Source organism: Buceros rhinoceros, unplaced genomic scaffold (assembly GCF_000710305.1).
Source record: "Buceros rhinoceros silvestris isolate BGI_N320 unplaced genomic scaffold, ASM71030v1 scaffold24913, whole genome shotgun sequence".
Lineage (NCBI taxonomy): Eukaryota > Metazoa > Chordata > Aves > Bucerotiformes > Bucerotidae > Buceros > Buceros rhinoceros.
The window spans coordinates 1-273 of NW_010404566.1; the positions used below are offsets into that span (position 1 = coordinate 1).

At 71.1% G+C, this 273-nt stretch overlaps 1 protein-coding gene across 1 annotated transcript in view; it reads right to left on the reverse strand.

Moving 5' to 3' along the window:
- Positions 1 to 6: 6 nt before the first annotated feature.
- The window catches only part of LOC104491073 (fructose-bisphosphate aldolase C-like), a gene marked incomplete at its 3' end in the record, with an annotated part of 743 nt that continues 476 nt past the window's right edge, over positions 7 to 273 (reverse strand). Inside the window, exons 3-4 of the mRNA XM_010133433.1 lie at positions 238 to 268; positions 7 to 157 (exon numbers count right to left, since the gene is read on the reverse strand). Coding sequence (XP_010131735.1) covers positions 7 to 157; positions 238 to 268 — 182 coding nt within the window. The remainder of the gene's footprint in view (positions 158 to 237; positions 269 to 273) is intronic.

A 273-nucleotide genomic window follows, 5' to 3' on the forward strand; every position in this document is an offset into this window, starting at 1 on the left:
TCCCGCTGCCCGCGCCAGGCGCTGAGCGCCGACGCCTGCAGCGCCCGCCCGTAGGAGAAGGTGAGGGCCCATGGCCGCACCAGCGGGCAGGTGTTGATGGCGTTGAGGTTGATGGAAGCCTCCTCCTCACTCTGCCCCCCGGACAGGAAGGTGACACCTGCAGAGAGCAGAGTTACGGCACCGGCAGGGCCACAGGACATCCCCCTCCTAGTCCCCACCACGTCGTGGGGCGCGTACCTGGCACAGCCGGGGGCACGGTGCGGCCCAGGGCCG